Source organism: Argiope bruennichi, chromosome 9 (assembly GCF_947563725.1).
Source record: "Argiope bruennichi chromosome 9, qqArgBrue1.1, whole genome shotgun sequence".
Lineage (NCBI taxonomy): Eukaryota > Metazoa > Arthropoda > Arachnida > Araneae > Araneidae > Argiope > Argiope bruennichi.
The window spans coordinates 50220749-50236891 of NC_079159.1; the positions used below are offsets into that span (position 1 = coordinate 50220749).

Here is a 16143-nt window from a genome sequence, read left to right on the forward strand (position 1 = left end):
TCGATCGTAACTTTAAATTTTTTTATTATGCAGTGCTACTTTTATCGTTCTTATCAGTAAATTTAATTATTTTTTTAGACTTAGAAGAATTCTAGCTACTTTTCTATCTGATAGATGCAAACTTGAATTAACGAACATCCAACACAAAACTTTTGTTAATATAGAAACTTTTCATTGAAAGCAACTGCAACTGCCGCTATTTAGTTTAAAAACTTGCTGTCTGTCAATTTTTTGTGTTTTGAAAATGTTTTAAGTGATGTCAAAGGTTATGGTAGAAGATAAACCGGTTGCTTTTATTTATAGAAATGAATTCTTAGGTTTTTACTGTAATAAATCTCAGCATTGTTTATGATGAATAGATGTATGTGCCCTGCTTAATGCCTGCACGTACTAACCTACTTTTCATAACTTGAGATGATTCTTTCTTTCCTCCTCTGAGGAATCGCGCGATATGCCTTATAAACAATGTTCTATTTTACAGAGAGAATTAATTTGTTTCGCTGTTATATTTTTAACTCATGTATATTGTAAAGATGTAGAGAAAAACGCAATTCCAACTATTTCATTGAAAAATTCTAAAGTTTATGGACCTGGTCTTTCAGCAAATTTCACAGTGCCGGTTCGATACTTCTTTATCGAACTACTTGATACAGAACATAGAAGGTATTTTTTTTTTTTTTTTTTTACTAAATTGCTCTTTTACATTTTATTTGATATCTTCTTTTTACTGTCTTTTTTTATCAATAAAAAAATATAGATTTCTCTTTTTAATTACTTAATTTTATCTAATACAAAAACTTTTATAATTGGGAGATATGATCTTTACAAGTTCTATATATTTAACTTTATATACATGCTATACCATAAAACATTTGTAGAATATTTAATAAATTTTCAAAATAATAAGATAATGTTAAAAAAAACTATCATGATAAAATTATTTTATGGTGGGATATCGTTTGTTATTGTTTTTTTACATGTATTGTAAATCAGAGCATCTTAAACTTTTTTATTAGTGATTCCATACTATTTGAAAAAAAAATTTCTAATATCTCTATTCAAGGTATTTTCAAGTATAGAAAATAAAATAGGTTGGTACAAGCTTAAGTGCTGATAAACTAACAGAATTATTTCAAAACCTCTATATAGAAACCTGTACATAATTGTTTTAGTTCCAGATTGCTTTCTGACTCTTAATTTAATTGTTTTTAGTGAAAAATTTTACAAATGCATGTCATAACAAGGTTTTGACAACCATAAAAATTGTGCACAGCAGAATGACTTAAATTGTAATAGTTGTGTAAAAAAATACTACATTTATATAAATTTTGCAGTGTTTTCTTTCAAATTCGTGTGTATTTGTTCAGAAAAAATTATTACAAAATTTTTATAAGGCAGTTAATAAAATTTGTTAAAACAATATGAAAATTTTTATTAAATAATTAATTTATACTTTCTTATTTATAAGAAAAAATTATTTATAAGAAAATTATATAAAAAAAATTATATAAAAAAACTTGTTTTGAAATTGTGGAAAAGAGATGACAGAACATACTCCTCTTTAGAAAAGTTTAAAGAATACTGGTGCTAATCATTTCCATTTAAAACATCTTGAAGAGTTGCAGCAACTTTACTTTAGATGTATTTTGTATACAAATATAATGTTAAATTTTTCTTTTCTTAGCTAAATTCAAAATCATCTATTTTTGCTGTTGTTGTTGACTATATTATTTATGTTTATTTTATTTTATTTGTGGTTTTCCTTAATTCATATGGATTATTTGAATTTGTTGCAATTTTGCCTTTTTTTAATTTTATAGTTTTTCATCATCACCAGAAAGTTTGAATATTCAAGTATCTGGTTTGAAAGAAAAATGTCGTATCTGGTATCAACTTCTTCAAATAAAAGAAGGTTTATTCATTGCTCGTTACCGATTATATGAAACATGTGTTGGTGTTCAAATTGATATTGTTTATGAAAATCAATTTGTTGCTGATGCTCCTTATGTTATAGAAGGTAAAAATGTTACTTAATAAAGAATGTTAATAATGTAATGTAATTTAAAAATTGCATTATATTCATGTATGGCTTTTGTTTGTATAATTTCTTCTCCTTATTTATGCTTTAAGTGAAGCATTTTGTACTTTTAATTTTTGCAATACTTTAATTTTATAATAGTTCAGGTGTTCTGTAAGTTTGTCCTAGTGCAGATTTGTTTATTCAATTAAACATTTTTAGAAAAATTGCTTCATGGTCAACTGACTAGGTCAGATACAATTCCTTTTTTTCCATCCCCCCCCCCCTCTGCAACAAAGCTGATTTTCTTGAACTTTTCTGCTTCTTGTAATTCGTTTTACATGGGAGGGGGGCATTTCCCTATGTTTCTAAAAAAAGGAATTTCTATGTAAGGAGTTTCTATGTAAAAGGAATCTAATTAATGATAATTTTAATGAAAATTTTGAAGCAAAGTGTCCGGAAGAAATTCTGGACTGCTTTTAATTTTAATAGTTAAAGAGTTTTGCAAAAAAAAAAAAAAAAATACTTTATGAATTTTTTTTTTTTTTTTTTTTTTTGTATTTATAACTTTCTGTACAATTTCTCTTAGTGTCAAAACTTAGTTCAAACACAATAAAATATAAAATAATTCTGCTTGTCAAAATTTTACAATATAATAACATTATTAAAAAATTTCCTTTTTTACAACAGTTAGATTTATTTAATATTGTTACAACTGTTTTTGTTTTAATAAAATTATTTCTTATAGGGCTTATATTTCAAGAGCAGTGTTATTGCCCTAAACCTATAAATGAGTGGTTGTCCAATCTCAACTGTCCATCAAGTTATACTCAAATCAATGATGATCTGAAATTATTTCCTGAAATTGATATGCGTAGTTCAATAGAAGATGCCTTACAAAGATTTAATCATCCAGGATCTTACAGCATTTGTCACTACTCTGTAATTTCAAATCAGGTGTGTAATACTTTTTTTTATCGGTATTTCCTTGTTTTTTTATGTCTGATCAATGTGTTTGTCTGTGATCAATGAATATTTAACTCAAACTTAAGAAAAATGTTTTTAATACAAGTAATATTTTTTTCCAATTTTTATTTATTTTAATTTGTTCATTATTCTCTTGAATTAAGGTATATTTAATTCCTTAACATGAAATTTCACCCCATTGATAAAATTATAAATATATGACTACCTGAACTATCATAACTGACTTTATGCAACTTAATGATCTTTTAGAAACAACAACATGATAATTATTTTTAAACTATCTGTAAAGTTCATTGTAGTATGAATTAGTTTTATTATATATGCATCCTATTTTATAAATCTGTAGATCTACTTTTGAGAGAACTAGCTTTATTTCAAATTCTGAACTTTGATCAGATAGTGCAGAGAATATCTGAATCCATAATTTCTTTGCAGACTTTGACACTGTATTGGTGGCATCATGCGCATGTCAAATCTGTAGTGTAATTTATCATGACTCTCCAATTTCAAAACAGAGGCTATTATATGATTATTATGACCTCACTGTTTCTGTAAAAAGAATTTAAAAAAAAAAAAAAAACTACTTTAACTGAAATTTGAGTAAACAGTATCAACTTATATAAAGAGAACATAAAGCGAATAAAATGTTTGATAAAAAAGATCAGTTTTCACAACTTAATGAATTATTATTTAATTTAGAATTGTATGTATGCTTATTTAAAATTTTTTTGGAAAAACCATAAATTGCAATTGAACAACTCATGATGAATTATGTAGTGTTTACCGTATGTTTATTATATACACACATATATGTTCTATGCTTTTCTTGTTTTTTCATAAAGTTTGATTTTCTGCATTGCTATGTATATATTAAAGAAGTCATGTGTTTTATACATCAAATAAAAAAATTCAATTTGTATCTTTATTTCAGGTTTATCGAAAATGCTTTGGACAATATGTAGGTTTCAGCATGTTTATGGATGAAATATTACTTTCTTTGACTCGGAAAGTAAGCACACATTTTTTTCTATTCATTTTCTGTTTGTCTAAATTCATTTCTAATGCTCTTCCTTAAAGTTGTTATTTTATTATTTTCCTGTTTATTTTTAGATGTATTTGCCAGATTTAGAGTTAATTGCTAACTTAGGTGATTGGCCTTTAGAACAACGATCTGCTGCTGAAAAGCCAATCCCAATATTTTCTTGGTGTGGGTCAAAGTCCACTAAAGATATTGTTATGCCAACTTACGATGTTACTGAAGCCACCTTAGAAATGATGGGCAGGTATAATATTATCATGGCCTTGTCACTTACTCATAGTATTATCAGCAATAGAAATAGATGAAATTTGAAGTTTATTGAAAATGCTGTATTGAACTTATTTGGAACTTAATTGAAATTCTCATTCATAATGTTATGGAATAGCAACATTCTAATCCTTTGTAATGATGAAACTTATTTTGAACTGATTAATATTTTAGCTTTATAGAAAAATTTAAAATCATGTTACATATCACCCATTTTAAGTCTGTTGAAAATATACTTCCTTGTATTTGCTTCAATCATAAATTGATGACATTTAAATATGGAATAGTTGATGAAATTTGTTTTTATTTCTCTGTGGCATATTTGGGTAAAATGAATTAATGTATTTTCATATGCTTTCTATCAGTAATTCATTTTTAGAACATTGTTTGAAATATATAATTGATTAACCACCATATTGGTTTGAATTATTTTTAACTCGGTGTTACTATTGAATATTTTAAAATATGGTATGATAAAATGTAATATAAATATATAATAAATGTAAATAAAAATAAGATGTAATTATAAAATTTAAAAATCCTTGATATAATAATTTTACAGTAACTGTTAAAAACTATATTTATCTTGAGTAATTTATATACAAGGTGATTGGGTTTCAAAATGGAAAGATTTTTTTTTCATTCAAATTTTTTTTTCAATTTGCTGCCTTTTTTTCTTTTTTTTTGTAACTGCCATACTGGAAAAGGTTAAATGGGACATTTTAATTTCATTTACTCATAATCTAAAATTTTTGTTTTAAAAATTGTTTCACAATCTTAAAGTCAGAAACACAAGAATTAGGCAATGAGTAATTCAACTATTTTTAATAAAAGGTAGAGATTATTATTATTTTTACTTCAAGGTTTTTTTTAAATTCTGCAAAAGCTGATCAAGTTTGGGAGGGAGGGGGTGTATCTTACAGTGAATGACGTTTTTCAAAAATTTCTTCTGTGAAATTCCAGAATATTTTAATATATATATATATATATATATATATATGTAAGCTTATTTTGGTTGAAGCAGAATGCAGGTTTGAAGCAGTGAATAGACATTTTGGATTTTTTAATTCTCTTTAATATTCATTCTGGGAAAGCATAATTATTTACAAGCAGAGATGCGGACAATGCACGTCCGCCACAGTGTAGCACAAAAGCAGAAGTGAGGAAAAGGGGTGAAACAAATGATCACTAATCTTATATAATAAAGGATTTCCGGTCAAGTGGCGATTGAAAACATGTGTTGTCCTTTGATAAGGGCTATGGACGGATCATTTTCACTTCATACGTAGAATTGATTGCACAGTAATTTTTACACAGCTTCATACATGGAATGGTATCAGGAAACATGAGAACACTTTAGAATGACCTCGACATGGCCCGAATTAGGCAATTAATGTAGATTAAATTAGATTTTAAAATATCATTACATACACACACACACACATATATATTGCAATCTTTTGTCCTTAACCTTAATTTTATAAGCTATATTCATTTGTTTGATTTAATGTGTATTTTTATTCAAAATATTTTTCTAAATATCTTGTAATAGAAAATAATTTTTTCCTCTTTGCATTTTTCAGAGTTATGGTTGACATATTATCTGTAATGGGTAATTCTGGTCCATCTTGGGAACAGAAAATTCCAAAGGCATTTTGGAGAGGACGTGATAGTAGACAAGAAAGGCTTGATTTGATAAAACTGGCCAGAGAATATCCTGATTTAATCAATGCTTCCCTTACTAATTTTTTCTTCTTCAGAAAAGAGGAAGCTGAATATGGACCAAAATCAGAATATATATCTTTTTTTGACTTTTTCAAGGTAAGTTTACATCTACTTTTCAATACTACATCTACTTTTCAATACTACATTTACTTTCCTTCTTTATCTTTTCTTTTTCTTTCTTTTCTTTTTGCAGTTGCAGTTTATATGCTTTTAGTACTGTTTCAGAGTACTTTTTTAATCAAATATTTTTATTATAATGATGATGCATATAACAGCTGTGTGCTAGCTTGAATATCATCATGTAGTGATGTTTGTGGTTTAATAAATCACAAGTAAAATATTAAGTTATTGTTATATTATCATCAGAAACAAGCTAAAGATGATTTTGTACAAAATATGAGCAGATGCCTTCAAACATGTATATTTTAAAGTATTTTTACACTATGAATATGGTGACAGTAAATCAAACCCTTGCCTATTTAGTATTAGGTTACTCATTAAATTTTCTTAATTATTTCCAAGTGATATTTCTTAGACTACTTTCAACAACAATAACTCATCTGTCAATTGTTGCTTAGCTTAAGAAAGAAACCAGTTTTACAGTGTAAATTTTTGCATGCAATCATTGCAAGATTATATAAATACAGAGTGTGGCAAAAATATCCAGACAAATAATTTTTATTAAAAATAAATAAATAAACAAAATATAACAAATAATAAAAAGAGTAGACTTTTATTAATAATAAATTTAATTGGCTTCAAAATATCCACCTTATGCAGCGATGCAGAGGCACAAGTGTTTATTTAAACTTTCAGCAATGGGCCACAAGTCTGCATTTGTTCTATCCTATTACCATTGAAGAAATTGCTTTAGAGAGTCCAAACTTTTGTGGGGTTTAGTGCAGGCCCTAGACACCAAAATGGACCATACACTGTAATTCATGGGATTGATATCTAGCGAGTAGGGCATTCTCCAGATGATATCATGTCCAGAAAATGTACATTGCACCATTCTTTTGTCTTTTAGGCCTTGTGATCTGGTGCAGAGTCTTGTTGAAACATCCGGTTTACATTGTTGGAGTGCTTTTTGGCCCTAGGAGTACAACACCTTCTATAATGTCCCACTGCTAAAATTTTTGGTTTAACTCATCCACAAAAACCTGAAGTGTTTTGCCACTTACAAAAATTCCATCCCAGACCATGACTGACTTTGGAGTTTGGCAATATTCAACAATTGCTGAGATGCGTGGAGCATCTACAGATCAAATCCTACTGTTCTGGGAGGTATGAACTTGTTGGATGGTTAAGAGTTTCTCATCGATGAAAAGGAATCTCTTTCAGTGCTGACTTGCAGCCTGACTCACAAATTTTCGGTATCTGTGGGAGTCCACAAGTTTGTTTTCTTTAGTAAGAAGCTGAACATTTAGGAACTTGTAGGGCTTCAGTCCATTTTCTGTTTTTAACGTTCCCCAAATTAATTGGTCACTTATTCCCATTTCACAAGCAATCTTTCTCATGGAAACCTTGGAAATCCCATTGAACTCACTTTTTGATGACCTTATTGGAAATGGTCACCATGCATTTGCATCCACTTTCTGGACGTTGAACATCATTGCCAAGTTCTTTGAAAAGACAGATTGCATCAGACACTGTTTGCCAAGGCACATTAAGCAAATAAACAATTTTACACTATTGTTTTTCTTGCTAAATAACTCTAAAATAGAAGATCTTCTACTTGACAATGTAAAAACAAGCAATATGTAAAGATATATATTAAAAATATTTTATAATTAAAATGGTAGACAAAAAGAAACAAACTCGAAGATTAAAATAGAAATTTAACTTCTACTCTATGATGCATAACTTTGTCCGATTTTTTTTTTTTTTTTTGTTGCTGCATCCTGTATTTTATTTTCTCCATGTCGTCTTTTTCAAAAAAGTATTTTATAATATATAACAAAGTCTTTAAAGTATCTCTTTAACTATTTGATTTATCTAGTTTGTATTTCTTTCTTGATGTTATATTTTATTGTTATTTAATCTTTGTTTTATCATTTAAGTATAGGTATCAAATCAACATTGATGGGACAGTTGCTGCATATCGGCTGCCTTACTTACTTGCTGGTGGAAGCTTAGTTTTGAAGCAAGATTCTGATTTTTATGAACATTTTTATAATGACCTACAACCGATGGTTCACTATGTGCCTTTTAATCGCAACTTGTCTAATTTGGTGGACAAACTTCAGTGGGCTATTGACCATGACAATGAAGCCCAAACTATAGCTGAAAATGCACAAAACTTTGCATTATCTAATCTAATGCCCAAAGATATCTTATGCTATTATGCTGTTTTATTTAATGTAAGAACTTATTTGTTTTTTATATACATTAAAAAATTTATTAGTTAAGAATGTTATAAAATTGCAGACTTGACATTAGTAAATTGTTAATGTTATTAGTGTGATCAATGTCTTTAAAAACCTGTAATTTGCAAAAATCATAGTAAAAATTTACATTTTAGTAAATTTGTGCATAATTGCCGGTATTAAAAATATACCTTTCCTCTTTTAAAACTCTTTATATGTTAAAGTCCATACATATTAAGTTTATCAAGATCAAATGTGCTGCCAATAGTGTGGTATAGAAGTTTGGTGAGGAGAGTTCACGTTTAAGTGCTATTCTTTGTTTTTTGACCAGAATAAAAAATTGTGAGAACCATCACAAAATAATCTTTGTTTCTTCAAAATAGAAAGTTAATTGAACTATTTAGTCTAATTTTTAAAAATATTCATCAGATGTTCTTTAAAAACTAGCTATTTCTCATGAAATATTTTTATACTTTCGTTAAATTGATATTTTTTTTAGATATAGTCTAGACTATTGAATTGTTTTTGATATATCAAAGTTAGAAAATTAGTTATTATAGAAGTCATTTTTAATCACTTTCAAAAGATAATATTTTATTATTATTTTCTTTTAGGAGTACTCTAAAAGACTAAAAAGTGAGAGTATTATCCATGATAATATGGAACATATAAAGCAGCCTGTTCAAAAAAGTTGTTTGTGTCCAGATGAAAACAAGGTACTTATCCATTTTTTATTTTATCTCGCCTTTTAAATGAAAATAATTATATGTAAACATTATTTGGGTTAGTTGTTAATATCATGGATAAAATATTTTTTAAACACTTATTGCATAGTTTTAGCAACACTTCGATTGCTTCATATATTTCTTTTAGTTGCAAGAATTAAAGTTCTCCTAAATATTCATACCTTTCTTTCAAATTTGTGCAATCATGAAGTTGATCTTTGTTCAAAATTGTTTGTATTGTTTATAAATTATATATTTTGTGACAATGTGTGGTGCACTGATATACATAAGATAGAAAACTAATTCGCTTTTATTTGATCAACACAAAATGTATTGAAAAATGTTTTATTCTATTTTTTTTTAATTAGCTGAATACTGATATGTTATAAATACTATTTTTGTATTACTTATTATATTATTTAAAAAATATACTATTTTTATTTCTTAATTTTAATTCCAAATTCAAAAGATCTTAATGAAGCATTCAGATTCGTAGATTCCAAAGCTAGCAAAAATGGAAGGTTTGTTACATGATAATGAACACCATTCATATTGAATGATATTTTAATTTTAGTTGAGCAAATTGCTGTAAAAGTATTTATTTTACAGTAAAGTCAATACAGAATCAAAATGCAAATAATGTAATAGGGCTGTTGTGTTGATTTTTATTTGTCTATGCATCTGCTCTGTTGACTGTATTGGATATGTGGAAAGAAATGATAGATCCTTGGTTGCAGGGCACCAGAAATCTATGCAATAGGAGTTTACTAATCTCAACCTTAGGACTGTTTAGCTCAATCTTAATATTTTAAGATGGATGCAGAATTTGTCAATATTCATTAATTGGCTTGTTAAGACTAAGAGATTCTTCTCTGCATTAAATATTTTGCAAGATTGAAGAAGCAGTACATTTTGAATTTCTTTTGCTTGAATGAAGACTCCTATAGTAGACAGAGATGATGTATTTGCTTATGTTGTGTGCTAGCACAAAGCTGAAATACACGAGATATATTTATAATGGTTATATGTAATTTGTTTTCTGATCGTGTATCTTATACATGACTGCAGTATATGCTACTCCAGGCTATGTTTGTTTTATGTTGGAATTTGATAGAACTTAGTGCAGTCTTGAACACTTTTATATAAAATCAAATAGTCACTAGTGAATTTAATGATTAATGTATATTAACTTTAATTACAATATTATAAAAATGAAATGTATCTTCTCCTGTTTCAACTAAATTAAACTTTAATCATTGTTTGCTTCGATATTAATTATGTTGTTAACAATTCTTACAAACACTTTTTATTTCGTCATGTTTTAGCTGCAAGCCAAATTCAGCAGAGAAGAGCTTTGAAGAATTCAAAAAGTAAAATGATTTTTTTTTCGTTGTTTCTCACTTTATTACTTAATTTTTTGAAGATAAAAAAAAATACAATTCTTATTCTAAACCATCATTAGATCAAATAAATATAATAAAATATGACTCTTTGAAAAATGATTTTGTGACAAATAAAAAAGAATTCAACATGAAGCATCAATTCTTTTTTGATACTTTTAGGGTTTGAAACTTACACTTATTTATTTAATCAGTGTTATTGTGATAATTACAATTTAAGTTTTAGTGCATTATAAGAATGATAAGTAAATAAAAGACAAAATTTTGTCTGATGAAGTGTGAAATGATCAGTGATTTTATTAAATAACTTGTGCATATATATATATATATATATATAATATAGCTATCAAGCAAGGCTTTTAAAATGCTTTTCACTTTTTCCTGCAGAAAATAAATTTTTGACCATATAAGTAGAAAACTAATAATAAAATGTTAATTATTGATAAATGAAATTTAAATTTTTAATAGTGATTTAGAACACTTTTATCAAAATGTCTGAAATTAAGGCAATTTTCTGAATTTTTAACTATAATTAAAGAATCTAAACAAAGCAGAAGTAATAAAGATTTTATAGTCTCATAATTGTTTTGTGCATTTCTTATTGAAACTATATTCCACAGATTAAAAAGCCTTGCTGCATTATTTCTCTATTTATTGATAAAAAATTTGATGTTACCAAAAAAAAAAAAAAAAAACTTTTTTTCTTTTTCTGAAAATGTTAATTATTTTGTTTGGTGATGCACATTTTTATTTTCATTCTATATCTTTTAATCTTGAAGTTTAAATATCTTCTTTGTTTTACAGAACTGAAAAGTTGATTAATTAGTTATTTTATATGTAGTTCATTCGATTCCATAATATTCTTTATTTTCATGATTCATTCATTTTATACTAACTCAAGTTTTCAGTGCTTTCATGTTTTAATACTAACTAATTACATTATATCTTACTAATAGTGAAATGTAGTTTTACCTGATGTGATGATCATTTTTTTAATAACTGAAATATGAATTTCATAGTTCTTTGGGATAAATGTATTATCTTTTAAATATATTTATCTTATTTTGTAGAATGTCTTGGAAAAAAAGGAACAAAATCAAGATTGTGATACAAACCTGCAATTCAGAATTTATGTACAGAAATTTAAGAAAATGAAATTTTACAGAATTTATAAATTATATTAGTTTAACTTTTTATGACTTAAGTATATGCAAAGCATTTGTTAGTGACTTTTGTGCTTGTAAAAAAAAAATCAAACAACAATTTATCTTGAAATGGCATATCCATATTCTTAAGTTTGTAAATTTATTAAAAGGTAATGTATACCATATAGATTGTTTTACAAACTACACATTTTATATATGCTTCCATATATATGAACAAATATTTTTCATTTATTTTTTATACACATAAGAACTTTTATTATAATCATGTACATATCAAAATGTAAAATTTTAAAATATAATGCATTTTTATACTTAAAACTTTACAGGCTTTCTACTTAGTATATTTTGTTATGTATTTTATTATAAATATATTAAATTTCTATATAGGATTTGACTCTTATTGGATCTTTTAGAATAAGATTACTTGAACAAAAAATATGGTACTTGCAGATTCCTAAATACTAGTTAATAAAAACAAATACTGGAGCCATTTTTTTTTCTTTTCTGTATCTTTGGTCATGATATTTATTCATGATGAAGGAAGTTTCTTTAGGTATCAGTTTTCTGTGTGTTGTTCTTTGTAAGAAAAATGAAAATGAAATGGTCAACTTTATATTTCATGTTTTGAAGCTATATTATTAAATACAGGGTTGCCACTCAAATTTGGGGGAAAAAAAAAACTGTTTTTCTTGCACATATATACAGTATAAAAGGAAATGTGAAAAAAGCATTCATGTGTTGGGTATAATAGAATAACAATATTCCCTAGTTTTTATCAATGGAATAAGCAAACGGAAGTAAGCAAGAATTCAATATTATCTGAAAAAATTGTAGGTTAAATGAACATTTACATATTAAAAAAAATAAAAGAAAATTTCAAATTGGATCTTTTTATATTCTGAGCATGCTGTGAAAATTTGTACTATGAAATAAAGTTGAAACAAATTAATCATTCACTTTTTACATATTGCATTGTTTGCTTGAGCTTCTGCTGTTTAGCAGTCACAGTGGTGTTGTTTAATTTAGAGTTATATCAACGATTTTTTTATTTTTGCAATATTTAAAAAATCTTTTTTTTAGATAAAAAAGAAAAAGACATTTAAAATTCCTTCTTTTCCTGGTTTTAAAGAAAATTTCAAAACTTCCTGTCTTTTTCTAGTATTATGGCAACCTTGAAATAGTAAACAAAAGTTGATTTGTATTATTATTTGCTTTATGGCATGTTGATATAATGATTCATTTGAATCTTTAAAGCAACAAGTCATTGATTCATTTTTTAAAAATGTAATAAAAAAAGTAGGATAACTAATGAAATAATTTCATGTAAGTAAATTGAAAAGTTAAGAGAAAATTATAAAATTAAATAATTTAAAAAAATTACTAAATCTCAATTTAAAAAAATATTTTGTGGAGAAATACCTACATAAACACAAAATTGTATAATGTTGCTTTATAAGTTTTTATTTTATATATTTATGCAAATGTTGAAGTTTTCAAATTTGCTCTGACGTAAAAGCTATACGAAATATAACTTGCATTTCAAAATAAGACAAAACTTTTGATATCTTGCATCTGTGATGTTTTTCCTGTTACTGTGACAAGAGTGCTGTGAATATTTCTTTAATCTGTCTTAGCTTCCAATTTTAATAAATTAATATTTTAAGCAATTATTTCTAAAAAAAAAAAAAAAAAACTTATGTATCAGTTTTAATAGTATAGTTTTGTTGATTACAGTAGCTCGTAATTCAAAATCTTCTAGTGGTTGATGAATAAATAGTAAATTTTGTCACGTAATTATAATTAAATACTTTGAGATTAAGACAGTTTACCCATTAGAGGGCAGAGGGATAATTTTCTCTAAACTAATTTATGCAATTCTTATTGAATAAAAATGTAAAAGAGCCTCTAAGTATTTGAAATTAATATGCTATACACACAACACATTTTATTTTATCCTTTTAATCTCATTGAGTTCATAGGTGAAAAAAGAGAGTAAAGAATGAATTACTTTTATTAACTTTAAAAAAATGCTTCAAAAAGTCTATTATTACCTTATAATATTTTAATCCAAAATCATCAGAGCATGACTTCTAAGTAAAGATTAAATATTTTGAAATTGCAAAGAAGAAAAAAACAAATTACCCTTTTATAATCATTTGCACTTAGAAATATAAATACATATATAATTATTCTTGTTAATGTGAGTTCCAAAATCTGAGAAATGTAACTATATAAGTGGTTTTTTTCCCCTGAATATTTAATGTACAACTTTTTTTTTTTTTATTTCTATCCAAAGTAAGAAATGTCACAGTGGTAGACTGCCTAGAATCTTGTCTTTAGAGTGCAAAAGAATTAACTGTTAAGCAGTTAGGCAGCAATATTATTTTGAATTTTGGTTTCACCATTGTGAATTGCATATTGTTATTTGTATGAGTAGTTAACTCTGATCTGTTGTACTCTGCTTTCTACAAAATTATTTATAATTGAGAAATTAAAATATCAAGTGTTAAATAACTTGATAAAAACCATGAATTCTTTTTTTTTTTTTATTTTTATGTTGACAAGGAATAAGAATGCATGGTTGATTATTATTATTAAATATTTTAAATGGAAGTTCCAAACCAAAGATTTTATTAAGTATTCACTTGCACTGTTTTTTAATGACATTCAAAGGTGTATTTTATTGATTGTTATATTTTTGTAAACTTTGTATTGAAATAAAAGTTTTTAAAAATAATTCTTTGCTTTATTATTTCTAGTTCAATGAAAATACTCCCATTTATCTGATTTTAATTGTTATCAAATATTATTGGGGAGTTACAATATGTGTGTGTGTGTAAATTTCAAACCCCTTAAATATATAAGCTTATGAATATTTATACTCCTTTACAAGATACACAATATGGATAGAAATATCCAAACACTCAGATTTGTACTTTTCCAGGGAAGGTTGGATGAAAAAATACACTGGAATTTACATTTTACCCTGAACAATCAGTTTCAAGAGCACTGATTAAAAATTCAGCAGAATCATTTTGACTCTCCCTATCATATGGATAATGATATGAAAATTTCAACAATGGTTTTATATGCCATGAGTCATATATGCATGCATTTTTGTAAAAATACTAGCATTCAGAAAGATCTGGGTTTTTTTTATTGTAAATTTTTCAAATAAACTTTATGAAATATAAAGAATATGTCAAAATAATATTAAAATTTAAAAAACATTCTACAAGTATTCAGAGTAAAAGGAGTATTTTTAGTAAATAAATTTTAACCAATGTAAAAATATAGCACATTGTTTCTTTTCAAAATGAGAAATATAAGGCAATTTATATAAATATTCCAGGTGAATATTATTAGGAATTGGAAAGAGATAAGTATTGCACTGAGCTGAGTTTTAGCAGTATCTAAGTGAAGTTAAAAGACATGATGTAATGTAATATTATGCTTTAATATTTTCTCACATATTTTTCAGGTTTTGTATAATTTGGATAAAAACTGCATTTTATTAAAATAAAAACTCTGAGAAAATTTTTATATATTTCCAAACATACATGTTACTTTTATATTTATATCAATACTAGCCGCCTGTGGCGACCAGCCGGTTCGCCAATCTTAATGTTCGTTAAAATTTTAATAATTAAATATTTTATGCAATTCCAACTTTAATAGATTCTTCAGCAAAATATTTTAAAACTTCAAATTTTTATAGTCATATAATTCACTCATAATATTATAAAGGCCTTCAGTCATAACGTGATATGTATCTCTCTCATTTTCTGTTACCCCTCGTAGAATTTATGCTTTAAATTAAAGTGTAAAGGATTAATCTGCAATTAATATAATAATATTTTTTTACTGAAACAAAGCATTTTTTTAAATAATATGATTACTGATAATAGAGTCACTGAGCGTTTAAACTTTATGGGCACTAAAGAATATCTTTCTTAATTTATGTAATATCTATAGAATTTGTCAACAAAATTTTCTCAGATTCATCATGAATGGATCGATTCATTAACAATGTTTCATTTTAAATGCATCAAACACTAAGAAAATAAAATGAATCGTTTAAAATAATCGGTCGAAAACAGGTCTAAAAAAACTACTTAAAAAACAATGTACTTAAAACTATAAGCATATATAAAAAATATATATAACTAACATAAATACAATTTAATTATAAAAGCATGCAACTAACCTAAAAAAAATTTAAATCATTGAAAACAGGTTAAAAAAACTACTTAAAAAACGACGTACTTAAAACTATAAGCATATATAAAAATATATATATAACTAACATAAATACAATTTAATTACAAAAGCATGCAACTAACCTAAAAATAATTTAAATCATTGTAAACAGGTTTAAAAAAAACTACTTAAAAACGATGTACTTAAAACTATAAGCATATACAAAAAATATATAACTAACATAAATACAA

At 25.9% G+C, this 16143-nt stretch overlaps 1 protein-coding gene across 1 annotated transcript; it reads left to right on the forward strand.

The window, feature by feature from the left end:
* Positions 1-211: 211 nt before the first annotated feature.
* Positions 212-14359, forward strand: LOC129984722 (protein O-glucosyltransferase 2-like). Its single transcript, XM_056094665.1, has 10 exons — positions 212-663; positions 1821-2017; positions 2766-2974; positions 3936-4013; positions 4115-4287; positions 5894-6131; positions 8096-8395; positions 9016-9117; positions 10452-10496; positions 11597-14359. Exons 1-9 carry the CDS (start codon positions 452-454, stop codon positions 10482-10484), a joined length of 1542 nt encoding a protein of 513 aa, XP_055950640.1. The 5' UTR covers positions 212-451; the 3' UTR covers positions 10485-10496; positions 11597-14359.
* Positions 14360-16143: the final 1784 nt, after the last annotated feature.